The following is a 17,432-nucleotide window of genomic DNA, read 5'->3' as shown; positions in this document are numbered from 1 at the left end:
TATATTTTACATATTAAATGTTAATTATAGTAATAATATTTTAATATTTAATAAAATATTTTATTGTGATTAGACGGTTAAAATAAGCAATTATAATCATCACAATATGACGCAACAATATCACCTCATGATATTCTTTTTGTCTCAAGTGGTCATCTCCCTTGAGGTTTTCCGACTACACTTCTGAATGAAGGTTCGAAATACCACGAAAGAATAATCCCCCGGAAATTGCACTGTTGGTCCCGACTGCTCGTTGCTGGGATATAAAGACTCAGAGAGGAGGAATTTCGAACTTGGAAACCCAAAAGAAATGCAGGAGGGTCACCTGATGCGGACGTGACTGCATCACCTGGCCTCGCTCCAGAGGCGCGTCACGAGATCGAGCCCACGCGCGTCTAAATTGGATAAAACTGTACTGCTTCCCGGAGGACGCAAGTTCGACCTTCCCCCCCTGGGTCTGGGGGCTTATTATCTCTCTGAGATGTTACAATACAACAAACGGCTTCGTGCTCTGCAATATCGAGTTTTCAAATGCGAAATTGCAGACTTCATTTGCCCCGAACAGGTTAGTATAGCGGTATTTTGAAGGTATAAAGTTCGAATCTCGGCCATGTTACTGGCTTTCTTGACGTATACTTTGTGGTTTACCTCAGTCTGTCTAGGCGAATTCCGGAATGGTACTCATAAATATATCACGACCCCCTACTTTCATATTCTTAACTATTTACCATTCATTATAATCTTTCCTTCATTGCAGACAATACAACCTCTGTCACCAATACGACGTGGTTATGTAATCTAAGAGTCGGCAGGTAACTGCATTTGATTTTAATTTACTTCGTGTGTTGTAGACGGAGAGATGATTCAACTTTATAAAGTCACACAGTTTCTCGAGAGCAGAGATAATAATACAGTTGCATTCATCATAATCACGAGGTGCGATCGGAAAGTTTCAAGACTGTGTCAATAGAGGGCGAACCGGATGTAGTACGAGCTTCTACCTTTAGGGGGTGCGGCCTACATTCATAGTGAATAAGTGTGCCAGCCGGCATCATCGAATTAGCATTTGTTTCTTAGTTACGGGCGTTTCGGTAGTGCATTACTCCGCCCTCCTGCGATTTCGGAATGGCGTGTGCATCAAATTTTGCCAAAGACTCGCCAAAACGGCTACGGAAACCTATGAAATGCTAAAGCAAGCATTTGGGGAGTCCGCAATGGGTCGTGCACAAACTTTTGTGTGGCATTCACGTTTTAAAAATGGCCGAACCTCTGTCGATGATGACGAGCGTTCTGGACGACCATCTTCGAGCACAACGCCCGAAAATGTTACGAAGATTCGGCAGGCCATTCACGAAGATCGACGTCGTACCATCAACGACTTGTGCGACATTGTTGGGATAGGCTATGGGACCTGTCAGCTGATTCTAAAGGAAGAACTCCACATGCGACGAGGACCAGAAGCAGAATCGACTTCTCGTTTGTCACGAGCTCAAAGATCTTGCAAGAACCGACCCCAACTTCCTTTCTAAGCTCCGTGTGACTTCTTCCTCTTCCCAAAGATGAAAATTCAGCTAAAGGGAAGGAGATTTGAGACGATAGAAGAGATTCAGGCAGAATCGCAGATGGTGCTTGACAGGCTGACAAAGAAAGATTTCCAGGGATGCTTCCAGGCTTGGCAGCGGCGCTGGGATCGTTGTGTTCACTCCCAGGGGAACTACTTCGAGGGTGATGGATGAATTTAATACCTGAGATAAGTGTACGGGTTTTTATAGGCGCAGTCTAGAAACTTTCCGATCGCACCTCGTATGTGCTCTTATTTGCTATTGTGAAGCTGGTAAGCAGCGCGCCATCTGTGTGGAAGGAAACTTGTGTTTGGAAATCGTTGCGTGAAGGACCAGTCTTTCTCGACTCGGCGTATCTCTGCTCTAATGCATTCTCCCCCCCCGCCTTGAGCGTCAGTCGCCAAGTGACCGTTATTCTTCAGACTTTGGAAAGTTTTACGACCATGGAGACAGCATTAAAACGATATGAAACGACACCTGTTGGCTTGCTCGTACTATAAAAATTTCTCTCCCGCCCCTAAATAACATTAGACTCGCATATTTATAATTATAAAATGTTTTATAGCCCATGCCATCTCGAACCCGTTTCCTTACGACGAGATGATATATGAAAGTAATGTATTCACGCTCACCAGAACATCGTCCATTGTATTTCTGTGTCCAAGTAGCTGTTTCTGAAGAAAATTATTGCAGTTCTTAAAAAAATTGCTTTCCATATATTTTGTCTTTCTTCAAATCCTGCGTCACAGTTTCGTGGAGTCTGTTCGTAGATCCTTTACAGCAGATACAGTTACTGAAGGAAATGCCTGCCTTGTCTTCTTCATACTTTCTGTCCGAGTACATTATTGATATTTTTTTATTACTTTTTATTTGAATATTAGTGACGACGTTTGGGACCTTTGAATATCAAGCTAGTACTTTATGTTGTCAGTGTAACGACTACCAATCTCCTTAATACAGGGGTAGGCGAACTCCCGAAACGTCATGAATATCATATATACGCCGAGACAGTGGACAGTATCAGACATGTATGATTTGAGGTTTTCACAGCGGTGAGTATGAAGATTTCTGTCTTCTGGGTTGTTGCAATGTGTAGTCTGGTCGATGTCCACCAACGTTTCAGAGGTCATACTGCCCTGATGACGGACGCAGTATGACCTCCGAAACGTTGGTAAACATCGACCAGACTACACAGCGCAACAACCCAGAAGACAGAAATCTTCATACTCATCGCCCTGATGATGGAGGCAGTATGACCTCTGAAACGTTGGTAAACTTCTACCAGACTACACAGCGCAACAACCCAGAAGACAGAAATCTTCATACTCATCGCCCTGATGATGGAGGCAGTATGACCTCTGAAACGTTGGTTAACATCGACCAGACTACACAATGCAACAACCCAGAAGACAGAAATCTTCAGTATCAAACATAATAGCCTGGTGAGATTTCAGGTTCTCACGGTGGCAAATATAAAGATGATGGTCTTGTGGAATATTACGCCGTATAGTCTGGTAGATATTTGTAACGTTGTTCGATTTTGTTGTGACCTTGAAGCATGCAATATGTTGACTGCTATTTTCATGTTACTAAAATGAATCAATCATGGTGTTAAATTCCTTTAAGTAATTAAGTCCGTATTAAGTTATAAAGGTGATTAATCAGGTGGAGATGAAGGAAGCTGTGTGCCTTAAGACATGATAAGGTCCAGCGAGGATCGCGTTTTGGAGTTATGTGTACTCCACCTGTATTTGTGATGTGTTCTGTAATCCTTTGCTTCAGATGGATGATGAACTCGTGCGCGCTGTGAAGCTGACGTCCAGGGAGAGACGCTTCATCAAGTTTGCGTCTGTCGAGTATGACGGCCAGCTCTACATGACGCCCCAAGACTTCCTGGAGTCCGTCGTGGAACAAGAACCTCGACGTAAGTTGATTTTGATGAGCAGAATGTTGGTACATTAAACAGTTGACTTGAATTCGTGTGCATCAAGTGTTGATCACCAGTATCGCTTATCATACATGAAATCACAGAGGAACTCGGCTGCATTCATAACGCAGGGGATTCGGTCTCTGTAGAATTTGTGGTTGAATGCAGTTATAATTGCGATAAAATGTATTTGTTCCTTGTGTCATTGGATTAAATCTCATAATTCTGATTACATTACTGAAAAAATTCTTTGTTATAATCTCATATCTTCTTAGGCCTATCACGTTAACATTAACCCTTTAAAGTCAATTGGTAATTATATGTACCACCTGCTTTAACATTAAGTAACTATGTTTTTTCTCACGGAGGACATTTATAAGTTCTCGTATGATTGTCAGATTAAACAGCTGTTATTTCCTTAAATAGTAACTCAACTTGTCAGAAATTAGTCGGCTTTTACGGAACCCAAAGTTTCATTAACGTATTCACAAGAGTCAGCCACTGATCTGTGTTCTGCGCCAGATGAATCAATATCCGACATATTTTAATATTGCTTCCAAATGATTTGTTCCTTACAGATTTCCCGACCAGATTTATTAAAATCTTATATATAAAATACATGAGCGATAGACGAATAGCTCAAAGGCCAAAGTTATTTTTAAGATTTAATAGAAACTCCACACTCACGAAAATTGTCACCCCCATCTTAGCAGTAAAGGTACAATTTTGGCTGCACGCGACAGAGACAAGCGACCGAGACAGGCGACAGAGACGGGAGACGGACACATCGCAGCTTGTCGCCACACACTTTTGAGGTGACGACCGAGACATGCGGCAAAGTGTTTGTTTTCTTTGTTTTGTTGAGACATACGTGCACATATTCTGTTAAAAATGAGTACAAAAATGCTTCTAAAAAGGTTACTCGAAGAATAAGAAGAATATGACGTGTTGCTGTGTGATTTGTTGAGAATGAAACAAAGAAAACCTATGAGTTCAATGTTCAAAACCAGACGTGAAGAAGGATCTTTCTGTCTGTTAATATAAAGAATCATTTATCATTAGAAGAAGATAATTTGAGGAGTTATTTCAGATTGAATCATAAGCAGTTTGGTTACGCACTGACGTGCTGCCTGAGCCCGTCGCGAGACACTACTGGTCCGAGAGCGGTCTCCTGTGCTTTGTCTCTGTCTCGCGCTCGTAATTGTACTTCATACGATTGTACAGAGAGCAGACAGGAAGCGACCAGTCTCGGTCTCGTAACTCTGTCGCCTGCCTCGGTCGCTTGTCTCTGTCGCGTGCAGCCAAATTGTACCTTAAGAGGTTTTCTCCAGTCGCGACCAATGCGCTGCAAATCACATTCCTAGCTAAAGCATCAACGAGAGTCTACTTGTGCGAGAATGTAGCCGAGTCGCTCAGCAGCTACAATTTGAAACTGTGTTTATACGTACGCACGCTTCATTTCAGGAGCTGCCGTGTGGAGACCCCGAATCGGTAGTATTAGTAGTATGTATCACTCTGTTGCAAATATATCTATGCATGACGAAGGCTTATCGAGAAAACGGTATCCATTCGTATTAAATTAACAAATTTATTGGTCGAATTACATTTGATGGAGGCCACGCTACACGAATCTCCTGTAAAATACACAGTATCGCTTAACGCAGTTAAGTGAACGCATAATATGGATGTATAAGAATATTCGGTTAAAATTATGTCTTCCTGTAAAGTAATTGATGTATTTAATCGGAGGAGTGTTTAATATCGGCCAGAACAGTTCCTAATTCTGTTATTCTTACTGATATACGAGGTGCGATCGGAAAGTTTCAAGACTGTGTCAATATCGGGCGAAACGGATGTAGTACGAGCTTCTGACTTTACGTGGTGCGGTCTACATTCATAGTGAATCAGTGTGCCAGCCGGCATCATCGAATTAGCATTTGTTTCTTAGTTACGGGCGTTTTGGTAGTGCATTACACCGACCCTCCTGCGATTTCGGAATGGCGTGTGCATCAAATTTTGCCAAAGACTCGCCAAAACGGCTACGGAAACCTATGAAATGCTAAAGCAAGCATTTGGGGAGTCCGCAATGGGTCGTGCACAAACTTTTGTGTGGCATTCACGTTTTAAAAATGGCCGAAACTCTGTCGATGATGACGAGCGTTCTGGACGACCATCTTCGAGCACAACGCCCGAAAATGTTACGAAGATTCGGCAGGCCATTCACGAAGATCGACGTCGTACCATCAACGACTTGTGTGACATTGTTGGGATAGGCTATGGGACCTGTCAGCTGATTCTAAAGGAAGAACTCCACATGCGACGCATCCTGTCTGAGGACCAGAAGCAGAATCGACTTCTCGTTTGTCAGGAGCTCAAAGATCTTGCAAGAACCGACCCCAACTTCTTTTCTAAGCTCCGTGTGACTTCTTCCTCTTCCCAAAGATGAAAATTCAGCTAAAGGGAAGGAGATTTGAGACGATAGAAGAGATTCAGGCAGAATCGCAGATGGTGCTTGACAGGCTGACAAAGAAAGATTTCCAGGGATGCTTCCAGGCTTGGCAGCGGCGCTGGGATCGTTGTGTTCACTCCCAGGGGAACTACTTCGAGGGTGATGGATGAATTTAATACCTGAGATAAGTGTACGGGTTTTTATAGGCGCAGTCCTCAAACTTTCCGATCGCACCTCGTATAAGTCTTAATTGTAGTTTTAATAACTTTTGGTGCAGTAAAGATTTCTTCGTCCGATAGAATCGCTGTGATGAATTAAAACATATTATCGAGATGCAGCTAAACAGTACAAGATAATTTAACGTGAGGAAGGCTTTTTAGTCGGTGTTTGGCCCATGTGACGTCGAAAGTTACTTTCGAAATTAAGCACCGTGGATGACCGTTTTTTCGACAATTTGGAATAAAAACGTCGCTTTCAAACTGCACAGTCCCGGCTTCTCGTGCGACTCACAGAATGCGAAGTGCCAATTGTAATTGAATTCGGCGTGAAGGCCCATATATATATATATATATATATATATATATATATATATATAGTTACAACCATGCATTTACTCCTTTTCCAACGCGGATTCGTTTATACGCGTGAAAACAAATGTTGAAAAATTTTATTATACACGCAAAATAAAAAAGTAAAGTAAAGTTTGTCCCACTATACGCCATGTAGGCGCTTGGAGGGAGTGGAGGTATAGCTCCTCTCTTCCTTGACCTCGGCACTAGATGGGGGTGAGTGGTCAGCATCACGCCCCGGCCGGCTTTACCCCCGGGAAAGGACCCCGGTACCCATTGTAGAGGAGGCTGGGTGGGCCTCCCAGAGGCTAGAAGAAAAATCCTTGCCCCCGTCGGGGATCGAACCCCGGTCGTCCAGCCCGTAGTTAGTCACTATACTGACTGAGCTATCCCGGCTCATAACACGCGAAGTACTACTGTAATTTAAAATTCGAAAGATGGTTTTGCTTTTGCGTGCTCAGTATATGTTAGTCTGACCTCCCGCGTCTCTAACCCCCCCCCCCTCACCAAAGTACGTGTAAGCAAACTTAATCTCGCTTACGCTGTTACCGTGTTTTTCTGTTTATGATATTGACCCTGGACAGAGTGGAATTGTAAATGTTGAGTTGGCATTACAGAAAAGAAAAAAATTGTGAGGTTATGTCACTAGATTCTATGAAGAAAAAAAATTAAAATGCAGCTGTAGTTGGCGTAACATTCCTTTCGTAGTTTACTTTAATACTTACCTTAACCAATGGTAACTTTACTTTTTCCGCGGTGTGTTCGTAAGAACACTTGCTGTATGTTTATTATTTATGGGCATTAGCTGTGTTGAACTTTTGGATTTTGCTACCATATTCTTAGTTTAAATCAGAGACATACAAAGATAATATTAGCTACGTCGATGTCCGCCACGGTGGTCTAGCGGTTAGAACGCTGGCTTTGTAATCCTGGGGTCTCGGGTTCGATTCCCGGCGGTGCCCGAATTTATAACTTGTGTTGGGCAAGGCCGTGGTCTAGGCAACACGGAGTTTTCCTCCGGAGGCTTCCCCGGTTTCTCCGTGGCATCCCATTCACACACAGAAGAAGGCAATGGCAAACCACTTCTGGATCATCTGCCAAGAACGTATATGAACAGGTCCCAGTCCGAGAAAAGGATGGAAGGATCCTGTTCATATGGACCCGTCGTCAGACAGAACACTAAATAAATACATCGATGTCGTTGTGCAGTGTAGGGCTTATACTGATAATTACCTTTGTCATCATTGGAGTTCATGGATAAGACCGGTGAGGGATACAAAAGTACACATCTTAAGTTTGTGTCCTCGAAGGCAGAATATGTCTTGCCGTTGTCGGTGTTGATCTTGTTGGGAAATAACGCCGTGCGAATTTGTATGATGATACTAACGTTTCGGAGGAACAAACTGCTTCCATCTTCAGGGCTAATGTATGTTTCTCCGAAACATTGGTATCTAGCTATAAGTCCACGTAACGTTACTATCAAGAAGTACATGGACAACTTCATCTTGACAACCTCAAATGTCACATCTTTTCAATCTTTTCTCATAAATTTTTTCCGTATATGTGGGATGGGTTGAAACATGGCAAGTTTAAAATATTTGCGAATTACAGTTATTATTATATTATTTAGTGTTCTGTCTGACGACAGGTCCATATGAACAGGATCCTTCCATCCTTTTCTCGGACTGGGACCTGTTCATATACGTTCTTGGCAGATGATCCAGAAGTGGTTTGCCATTGCCTTCTTCTGTGTGTGAATGGAGTAACTGTTGGGATGCCACGGAGAAACCGGGGAAGCCCCCGGAGGAAAACTCCGTGTTGCCTAGACCACGGCCTTGCCCAACACAAGTTATAAATTCGGGCACCGCCGGGAATCGAACCCGAGACCCCAGGATTGTTCGGTTTAGAGTCTTTTTACCTTTGTCACGTATTAAAAAGATAATATTAAAATATACAGAAATATTTTTTCTTTGTTGTTTTGTGTGGGTTCGAAACTTTGTCACATTAAGTGTAGAATTAAGATACAAAAATGTTGTAGGTAAACTTCAGTCCTTAAATGGAGGGGGGGAAAAATTCTTAAACGTTGGCATCTACCCACGTGTCTACAAAGCGGCAAAATCCGAAATAATATAATCCTCACCGCCTTGAGAACCTAAAATATCACGCACGTCTTTGAGATTATGGCGCTGAGACGAATTTTGGACCTGCGATAGATGAGATAATATCAGAGTGGAGAAAAGTGCATAATGAGGGCATTTACAACTCGTACTCGTCCTCAGATATTACAGGATTCCTAAATTAAGTAGTTGCATGCGTCAGTGTATCAGCTGCTTCAGTCAATATTTCCTGTGATATTCATGTTTTTGTTCCCTGACTCGTTTGTAGGTCTGTCTGTTTCGCGTCCTACAGACTACCATATAACTTTACTGCATTGCGCATTTCGCATTCTGTGTACGAGCCCCTTACACTGGCCCACAATGTGCTTTTGATATTCATGCATAAAAGGATAAGTCTGGCACTCACATAGCATGAGCGGTGTTTGAACTCGTAACCTTATGATGCTCTGACTACGTATAAGTCTCTTTCAGCTACGAAGGAATGATGCGACCATTACTTGCCGACTGTGGAACATCAAAACGTAATTTGAAAAAGACAAATCAATGTTCGTACAACAGGATTCGTTCTTGAGATTTCAGGTTCTCACTTCGTCCAATACGAGGTGCGATCGGAAAGTTTAAAGACTGTGTCAATAGAGGGCGAACCGGATGTAGTACGAGCTTCTGCCGCTAGGGGGTGCGGCCTACATTCATAGTGAATCAGTGTGCCAGCCGGCATCATCGAATTAGCATTTGTTTCTTAGTTACGGGCGTTTTGGTAGTGCATTACACCGACCCTCCTGCGATTTCGGAATGGCGTGTGCATCAAATTTTGCCAAAGACTCGCCAAAACGGCTACGGAAACCTATGAAATGCTAAAGCAAGCATTTGGGGAGTCCGCAATGGGTCGTGCACAAACTTTTGTGTGGCATTCACGTTTTAAAAATGGCCGAACCTCTGTCGATGATGACGAGCGTTCTGGACGACCATCTTCGAGCACAACGCCCGAAAATGTTACGAAGATTCGGCAGGCCATTCACGAAGATCGACGTCGTACCATCAACGACTTGTGCGACATTGTTGGGATAGGCTATGGGACCTGTCAGCTGATTCTAAAGGAAGAACTCCACATGCGACGCATCCTGTCTGAGGACCAGAAGCAGAATCGACTTCTCGTTTGTCAGGAGCTCAAAGATCTTGCAAGAACTGACCCCAACTTCCTTTCTAAGCTCCGTGTGACTTCTTCCTCTTCCCAAAGATGAAAATTCAGCTAAAGGGAAGGAGATTTGAGACGATAGAAGAGATTCAGGCAGAATCGCAGATGGTGCTTGACAGGCTGACAAAGAAAGATTTCCAGGGATGCTTCCAGGCTTGGCAGCTGCGCTGGGATCGTTGTGTTCACTCCCAGGGGAACTACTTCGAGGGTGATGGATGAATTTAATACCTGAGATAAGTGTTCGGGTTTTTATAGGCCCAGTCTTGAAACTTTCCGATCGCACCTCGTATGAAGGTGATTGATTGTCTTTCGGATGTTGCGCCATGTTTTCTCATAGGCGTAACCGTGGTTACGTAGTTACGACTTATGTAAATCGAGTCAGTGTGACAGTTCGATAATTTTTCTGGTAACTTCACATAGATGAAGATAAGCGGTTAATATGTTCGCATTGGGACTGGTTCCAGGAGATAAAAGTCAGCGGTAATGCTCGCTCTATCCTTGTTGGTAGATTTCTCACAGATTATTTGGTAGCCCTTCAACAGTCTTGTGTCTGCATTTACCTGGATTATTTTCAAAAATTCTGTATCGATCATGAATTGGTCGAAATGGGGCTGGTGGAATATCACGTGCGCAAATTGTTAGTATTGTTGCCCTCGGTGGACTAGTGGTTAGCGTGCTCGCCACTGGACCCAAGGTTCGCGGGTTCAATCCCGGCCGAGGTCGATGGATTTTTAAGGGTGATCCCCGGAGGGGAAGTAAAGCTGGAGGGACCATTTCGTAGATTTACGGCATGTAAAAGAACCTTGATAGCATGATACGAGATGTTTCATAAGCAAAATTCAGCGGCCATTTCTCACCCAAGTCTCTCCTGATTCACTGCTTCACTGCTAGATGGCTCTGGCAGTCAGGAGTGAGTAGAATTTGTGCAAAGTCAGTGGGCTGGTCACTCACTACTCTTCATTGCACGCTTTAAAGACTATGAAACCTCCGAAAGGAGACCCTATGCTCCACTTAGGAGTTACAGGAACTATCTATCTAAATTGTTAGTATTAATATTGATGGCAACACTAGAAATGATCTAATTCGATCTGACAGGCTGAATTTTGTAGACGTTTGTAAGATCTGAGGTTTTAACAGCCGTGAGTATGACGATTTCTGTCTTCTGGGTTGTTGCGCCGTGTAGTCTGGTCGATGTTAACCAACATTTCGGAGGTCATACTGCCTCCGTCATCGGGGCGATCTTGTAGAAGTTTGTTTCGTTTGAAATTCAGATTTGATTGCCTACGTTATTGACATTATTTTCGTGATGAATATTGTCTTTTTTCAGAAATAAAATAAATATATATATGAGGAACCTTAGGTGTTTAGCTATAGAAGATTTCCGTCTCATTATAACCATCGATAAAATAGTCGTGTTCATTTACACAGCCCAGCCAATTTTTGAGAAATTTCCAGTTGTTTCGTTACGTCTTACGCTTAAAATCGATTTTATTTTTTCATTGTGAATTATAATTTGACTTTCTGAGCACTTCCCCACAGCTTTCTCCAGTTCTGTGATGTGGATGCTGGTCCAGATGTCTGAGTTGTAGATGTTTCCTGTTTGTTCAACGACGTACTCACCATGTTTTCTTTTTCCGAACCGATGAAGCCTGATTTACAACACTCTTTAGTCTCATACGGAAGAAACATTTAACTTACAATGAAGCTCACTTATGTTCTTAATCTTGTAATTTAATTTAATTTGTTTTAATTTGAGACAATCTACTTCGAGTACCCTGAATCATTTTGTCAAATTCTGCGTCTGACCAGGCCTTGGGGGTGTCTGTCCGCTTTTATCCGCATGAAGTCATATCACTTGTATGATTATAATTTATAAAACATGTACATTAGAAGCGGATGAACAACAATAAGTTGCATTGAATTTGTTTTCGAATTAAAATCCTTTATAAGTTATTTATAAATAGATATATATTTTACAGAAATCTTATCTTTCCTTAGAGTTTTATTTGCTGTAGGCTATACGCGTTTTACTAACGTTACCACAATTTTTTCTTTTACAAAATAATATTCTTCTGTTATCCTTCATTATATATATTTATTTGTATTTTCTTCTAAGATGTGAACTAAACACGACATCGCATGGATTGAATGTAAAATGTAGTGTTAGTCGAAGTGATAGTGTAGTACAGTATTAAAATATCTCTTGTGTTTGTTTTCAGCTCGTCTTAAACGCCGTCAGCTTTCTAACAAAGATTTGGATATGATCCGTGACTCTACCCCTGCTCTCAGCCAGGGTTCCACTCAGATGTTTCGTAATCTCCGAGACAAAGGTACGGAATGGGGGTCTCATCTTGGCACAACTAAGGTCAAATATGTCTGTAGAAGAATATTTCTGTCTTCTGGGTTGTTGCGCTGTGTAGTCTGGTCGATGTTTACCAACGTTTCAGAGGTCATACTGCCTCCGTCATCAGGGTATGAAGATTTCTGTCTTCTGGGTTGTTGCGCTGTCTAGTCTGGTAGATGTTTACCAACGTTTCAGAGGTCATACTGCCTCCATCATCAGGGTATGAAGATTTCTGTCTTCTGGGTTGTTGCGCCGTGTAGTCTGGTAGATGTTTACCAACGTTTCAGAGGTCATACTGCCTCCGTCATCAGAGTATGAAGATTTCCGTCTTCTGGGTTGTTGCGCCGTGTAGTCTGGTCGATGTTAACCAACGTTTCAGAGGTCATACTGCCTCCGTCATCAGAGTGTGAAGATTTCTGTCTTCTGGGTTGTTGCGCCCTGTAGTCTGGTAGATGTTTACCAACGTTTCGGAGGTCATACTGCCTCCGTCATCAGGGCGATTCATCAACCCAGAAGACAGTCGTCTCTGACTTTTAGACTTTTTTGTTGAAATTTTGTAAGCAATTCTCATTTCCCAATGTGTTCTACTTGCCCCGTTCATCCAATCCTCCTTGATTTGGTTACTTCAATACTGTTTTATGAAGAACACAAAATATAAGGATTGTATAATAATGCTTTATGGGTGTGTAATCTTTAGAGCTTTGACGTCATTTTAATTTAGTGAAGATTCTGTACTGTTGATAAATTTTTCCTAGATGAATATGCATCTGTTGTCAATAAATATCGGTGTCAGTGGTAAGAATAACAAAGACTGCGTTTGTAAAGTCTAATTTAACTTGCACATAATCTAAATTTAAAAGTTAATTTTAGTTTATATGAACTATTCAAATCCTAATTCCGCGAAACAGATGCAGCTGTTTGAATCTACTCCAAATACTTTGTTTGTGAGACTTATTATTTTTAAAAGAAATACGTTTGAAAGGTTAGCGTTGCTCGTAAAGATCAGCGAAATGTAATATATCCATCGCCTTTCACGTAAAACCGGAACGGGGCTGACACGAAAGTTCAGTTTTAGAACTCACGAGGGGCAGACCGACTGGACTTCACGAGGTGCATGACAGACCCTCACGTGATGTGACGTAAAAGTGGTACGCGCCAACAGGCAGGACTTCGGCGCATTCGTCTTTGTATTCTCAGGACCATCTCAGTTAAAACGAGCTTCTTGTAGGCAGAATATGTGGGTTCGATGTTTTTTTTCTTCTGGATAATCTCCATCGGTCTATACAGGGTGAGTCAGAAGTATGTTTACAAACTTTGTGTGCGTGTTTCTGGATCAAAAGTAAGAAAAAATGTTCTTATGAACACGGGGTCGCAAATGTTTCATTTTCGAAATAATAGCCAAAAAATAATTTTCAATGTATGCCTTTATTTCCACGTATAAGAGCAGGGATGTTTCTTTATAACAGATGCTCAAAGATTGCTCCTCCATTCTCCACACATGTACGAGCACGACGTACACACGACTGACGAATTCGTTCGTACACTCCAGGGTTTCCTCGAACCATCTGGCATGCATTCTGCAAACGTTCTCATAGATCGTCATCATTGTTTATGTGTTGCATAAACGACGGACTTCAAGTGACCCCACAGATAAAAGTCCAATGGTATCAGGTCCGGTGACCTCGGTGGCCAGGCTACTGGGGCCACCACGCCCAATCCATCACTGAGGGTACTGTTCATTGAGATGATATCTGATGCGATGGGAGAAGTGTTTTGGGGCTCTGTCGTGCATAAACCACATTTGTCTTTTGTATTCAGTGGTACATCTTCAAGGAGACGTGAAGTGTCTTCTTAAGAAGGCCCTCTTAGACGCGATGGAAGCATGTGTGGACCAATAAGCATGTCGCCAACAATTCCTGCCCAAATGTCAATTGAAAATCTTTGCTGGAAGCTGGATTCACTTTGAAACTTTTTTTTGGTCTATTATTTCGAAAATGAAACATTCGTGACTCCATGTTCATAGGAACATTTTTTTCTTATTTTTGATCCTGGAACACGCACACGAAGTTTGTAAACATATTTTTGACTCACCCTGTATATTGAAATAAAGCCACGGCGTTTCAAGGGCTGGCTTCAGGTCATAAAACAAACCTTCACAGTGGTTTCGTGTAGAAGGGCTAATCCCAGTCTCTGTCTGGAGTTAACAGGAAGGGATTAAAGGAGAAATGGATACAGTTACGTAAAATTGTTACGGTGATGACTTGGCTTGTGTGATACAAAAAGGGGAAAAAATGTTGTGAAATTTTGGTCTTTTATGTTGGTTTGTAGATAATGAACTTTTGTAAATACTTGATTAATCTCCGGGTTATATAAAAACAAGATGTGTCTTTTATAAGGTATTGTAGATGCGTCATATTGTGAATTAATAGTATTAAATTATTTAAAATATTTAAAATAACCGTCAATCACAATAAAATTAAAAGATTAAAATATGTAAATCGAGTACTCGATAGGGAACATAATATGATATTTTAATCTTTTAATCTTTTAATTTTATTGTGATTGACGGTTATTTTAAATATTTTAAATAATTTAATAAGATGTGTCTTAATTAACTGAGCAACGGTAATTTAGGGATAGCTTATTAGTTTTCTGCTCGGCTATTCGCCCTAGATTAAATTATGGACATCCTAATTGATAGAAATTCGTTCATTGATGTTCATTCAATCTTAATACTAACAGTCATCAAAATTTCCAACATGGCGAATGTGCGAAATAACAAGGTAGGAACCGCAAAGTTCTGTTCAGTATAGAGGCTGATATTTAAAAATATTTGGTTTTATGAAATTGATTTTTGCATGAAAATATGAAATAACACGGTGACAGATTGAGAAATTTTGAATTGTTTTTATGTATTTCGACATGCCTTGTTATGGCGTCATCAGAAGATTCAACATTGGTTACAATCTGAGATTTTAAGACAACTAGAAATTCTAAAATCACGAAAATAAAAGCAGGATAAACACTATTCAATTGTAAGGGCGCTGTAAAATGTAAGAGTTACGAGACTAATTCCGTCCCCGCAAGTTTAAATAAAATTCGTTCCAATATACACATATAAAACACAGAAAAGTGCCTTGTTAACTTCCTAGACTCGAAGTGTTTATGTTAATTTATGGTTTTTAAGTTCCAGTTTGTCGTAGAGTTTGGTTTGCGTTTTCCTCGTTCTTCTGGCAGACAATTTTGCATGTGCAAAATGAAGTTTGCACTAGAATTGCATTAGGACGAGAGTCTGACATTTCCTGAGGTGGCCTGTAGGTGCTCTGATGTCCACAAATATCAGTTGAGAGAGACGCCGCTGGGGTTGCGCCACATTTCAGTGAGACTTTCATTTCCCGCTGCATATCGACTGGAGTAATAATGGCTGACATAAATCAGCTGGCTTCTGGGAAGGTGTAATCTGAAATTGAGAGAATATAGAATCGTGCATAAATATTCTTTCTCATGTTGTTTATGTGCAGCGCGCTGAAAACTTCGCTCATTAGACCAAGGACAAATGAATGAAGTGTATATTCTCCATAGAACACATGAGAATTTAAATAGGTTAGGTTATCTCTGACTTTTATTTTATTAACATTATGGTCGACGAGAGATTCGATATCTCGATTTCAGAACTTCGAGGACTGCATCTGATGTAGGCTGAAATGATTGTTGCAGATAATTACTGAGTCATGAAAGTAATTTAATCTGTGAATAACTCATTCATGGGTTGAATATTTATACTTCAATGAAACCTTTTCATTACCGCGGACCACAGGAAAAAATTAATAATTTAATAGATAGGAAGCGAAATTGTATTTCTGTAACTTAGGTTGAGCCACGGTGGTCTAGCGGTTAGAACGCTGGCCTTGTAATCCTGGGGGTCTCGGGTTCGATTCCCGGCGGTGCCCGAATTTAAAACTTGTGTTGGGCAAGGCCGTGGTCTAGGCAACACGGAGTTTTCCTCCGGGGGCTTCCCCGGTTTCAATTACTCCATTCACACACAGAAGAAGGCAATGGCAAACCACTTCTGGATCATTTGCCAAGAACGTATATGAACAGGTCCCAGTCCGAGAAAAGGATGGAAGGATCCTGTTCATGATATATGGACCTGTCGTCAGACAGAACACTAAATAATAAAATAATAATAATTGCTTGCAAACACTGGCGTTATACCTGCTGCGAATTTCCTTTTTTTTGGGGGTGGGGGGGGGGTGGGGGTGGAGTCAAGAATAAAATGTCTTTAGGTCTGATCGTCTGAAGGCATTTTTAATCGAATCGTTAGCCAGGTCCATTTGTTTCCATCTTGATTTTATTGATGTAACTGGTATTTACTGTGGAAGTGTTCTGAGAAGAAGAATCTTAAAATAATCAAATCTCGATGATAATTTGTTTTGAATCAGTTGGATAGTTTCTGAAAAGTTTTCCTTTGACTAGGCAACTTTTCTCTCTCTCTCTCTCTCTCTCTCTCTCTCTCTCTCTCTCTCTCTCTCTCCAGATGTTTTTAAAACGCTTTTACGTGAAGGGAAATGGTCCTCGTTTCGCTCTTCAACGTGATTATTAAATAGATTCTAATTTTATTTCAAAAGCTTTGGTATCATGAAATATATCAGGGAGAAGTTGTTTTTCTCTCTCTGAAGTTTCGTTTTACGCTCGTTCAGTAGAGATATTTTATCCACCAAGAACCAGTTCAAGAATACATCATTCTGCATCTGATAATTCGAGTGCATGGTTTTCCTTTTTGGTGTTGAACATCTCAGTTTCTGCTCTTATTAAAAAGGTGTCTTAGCATATTTGCCCTTCCAAGGAACCTTACTTCAGTGCGATAAAGTACGTTACCGAATTCCTCCAAAAAGTGTTTGAACTTACGATGATTTAAGTCATTCTCTGTTATGAAGTTTGCCGCAGAAATTGGGACCTCCATGACGGAATTGCACCTCAGAATTTTACTGCATAAGTTCACTGAAAATGTCACCAAGAGCGTTAGTTTTACGACGTCTCACGCCCTATGCTACCCGTTGTAACGTTGCCCGTTTTACGTATTCCTAATGAATTCAGCGTTTGTTTAACCTTCATGAGCAAATAGTCTTCAGATGTAGTATCGGGCATACGTCAAACGGATGTGAATTCTTCATAATGAGAAAAATCGTCTGTGAAACAGATGAATATGAAAAGAAGTGGGCACGATCTGGTACATAAATATTTTAATCAAATGCTAGTCAGTGGTATG

General features: G+C 41.2%; 1 protein-coding gene across 11 annotated transcripts in view; it reads left to right on the top strand.

The window, feature by feature from the left end:
- Nucleotides 1–17,432, top strand: part of MICU3 (Mitochondrial calcium uptake 3) — a 105,289-nt gene that overhangs the window by 64,516 nt on the left and 23,341 nt on the right. For 10 of the 11 annotated variants that reach the window (XR_015533895.1, XR_015533896.1, XR_015533894.1 and 7 more), the window contains exons 2-4: nucleotides 3,345–3,486; nucleotides 4,954–4,992; nucleotides 12,039–12,149. Coding sequence is in view for 7 of the 11 variants with exons in the window: in XM_087343966.1 (XP_087200092.1) it covers nucleotides 3,345–3,486; nucleotides 4,954–4,992; nucleotides 12,039–12,149 (292 nt within the window). In the remaining 4 variants the exon portion in view is untranslated. The remainder of the gene's footprint in view (nucleotides 1–3,344; nucleotides 3,487–4,953; nucleotides 4,993–12,038; nucleotides 12,150–17,432) is intronic. The other variant, XM_087343967.1, reaches the window with a different exon arrangement.

Source organism: Zootermopsis nevadensis, unplaced genomic scaffold (assembly GCF_977971745.1).
Source record: "Zootermopsis nevadensis isolate Lab colony 2312 unplaced genomic scaffold, Znev_1.0 Znev_ptg000007l, whole genome shotgun sequence".
Classification (NCBI taxonomy): Eukaryota; Metazoa; Arthropoda; class Insecta; order Blattodea; family Termopsidae; genus Zootermopsis; species Zootermopsis nevadensis.
This window is presented reverse-complemented; position numbering and strand designations above follow the sequence as displayed.